The following is a 1,017-nucleotide window of genomic DNA, read 5'->3' as shown; positions in this document are numbered from 1 at the left end:
GGGTCAGCGGCCAGCCGGCTAGGGCCAGGAGCCGGGGCCTGGGAGAGGTTACTCCAGGCCAGTGCTCCGGCCCCTCCCCTCCTCCTGCCTGGGTTGCAGCTGCCTCCGGCTAGGTTCTCTGCGACTCTGGTTTCGGTTCCCCAGTGCTTCTGGGGGAGGGGTACAATGGCATCCAGCTCCTGAAGGCCCACGGATCCTCCCTAGGTCAGATGGCCTTGTGTCCTCGACCTTGTCTCATTGGCAGCCCATCTTATCAGGCAGGGAGGCAGGCTTGTCCCTGATTTTTTTTTTTAAAGACTTATCCCTGAGCAGATAGGGGGCATTCCCGGCTGGGCTCCAGATAAGGAGAAAAAGGGCCGGATCTGCAGCCACAATCCCCCATCCTCCTCCCCTGTGCTCCAGGGACGCAGGGTCTTGGCAGGCAGCCGTGCCCTTGGGTGAGGCACTTGGCACATTCCCCGCAGCTACATTGTCAGCCCCAGCTGGCACTCCTGCCAGCTCCCAGCACGAGCCTGGATCGCCAGGGCGCTCAGAGTAGGCGTGCTCACTTCAGGAATGGCAAAGCAATGCCCGAGACCTGGCTGGGGATAGGGGAGGTGGGAAGAAGGGAGAATCGCTAGCTCTTTGAAGGATTTCCTCTGGGTTAATTTCAGGAAATAACATGTTCATGGGGCAGATTCACCGGCTGGGGTGGGAGGGGCCTGATGTGCGTCCCCAACCTGTCTGTCGAGGCCTCGGGCAAAGGGCTCTGTGATGTGATGGGCCTTCATGGGTGGCTTGATTGCCCTCACTGTGTGGGCACGTGGCTCAGCCCAGTCCCATTGGCTGATGTCCCCATGGACACTGGCCCAGGCTCAGATCAGCAGGCTGGGGCAGAGGTAGCTGGCTGACTGGAGGGCAGACCGCCGAGTATTTTGCTATTCCTGGGATGTCAAGGAGAAGGGTTATTGCTGCTGCTGCTGCTGCATCGCTTCAGTCGTGTCCAACTCTGTGCAATCCCATAGATGGCAGCCCACC

At 60.2% G+C, this 1,017-nt stretch overlaps 1 protein-coding gene across 1 annotated transcript in view; it reads left to right on the top strand.

The window, feature by feature from the left end:
• LOC104983092 (ATP-binding cassette sub-family D member 1-like) overlaps window positions 1–1,017 on the top strand; it is an 11,965-nt gene that overhangs the window by 2,122 nt on the left and 8,826 nt on the right. The window contains exon 3 of the mRNA XM_010832574.1: window positions 145–204. Within this exon, the coding sequence (XP_010830876.1) occupies window positions 145–204 (60 nt within the window). The remainder of the gene's footprint in view (window positions 1–144; window positions 205–1,017) is intronic.

This window comes from Bison bison, unplaced genomic scaffold (assembly GCF_000754665.1).
Source record: "Bison bison bison isolate TAMUID 2011002044 unplaced genomic scaffold, Bison_UMD1.0 scf7180017861324, whole genome shotgun sequence".
Classification (NCBI taxonomy): Eukaryota; Metazoa; Chordata; class Mammalia; order Artiodactyla; family Bovidae; genus Bison; species Bison bison.
This window is presented reverse-complemented; position numbering and strand designations above follow the sequence as displayed.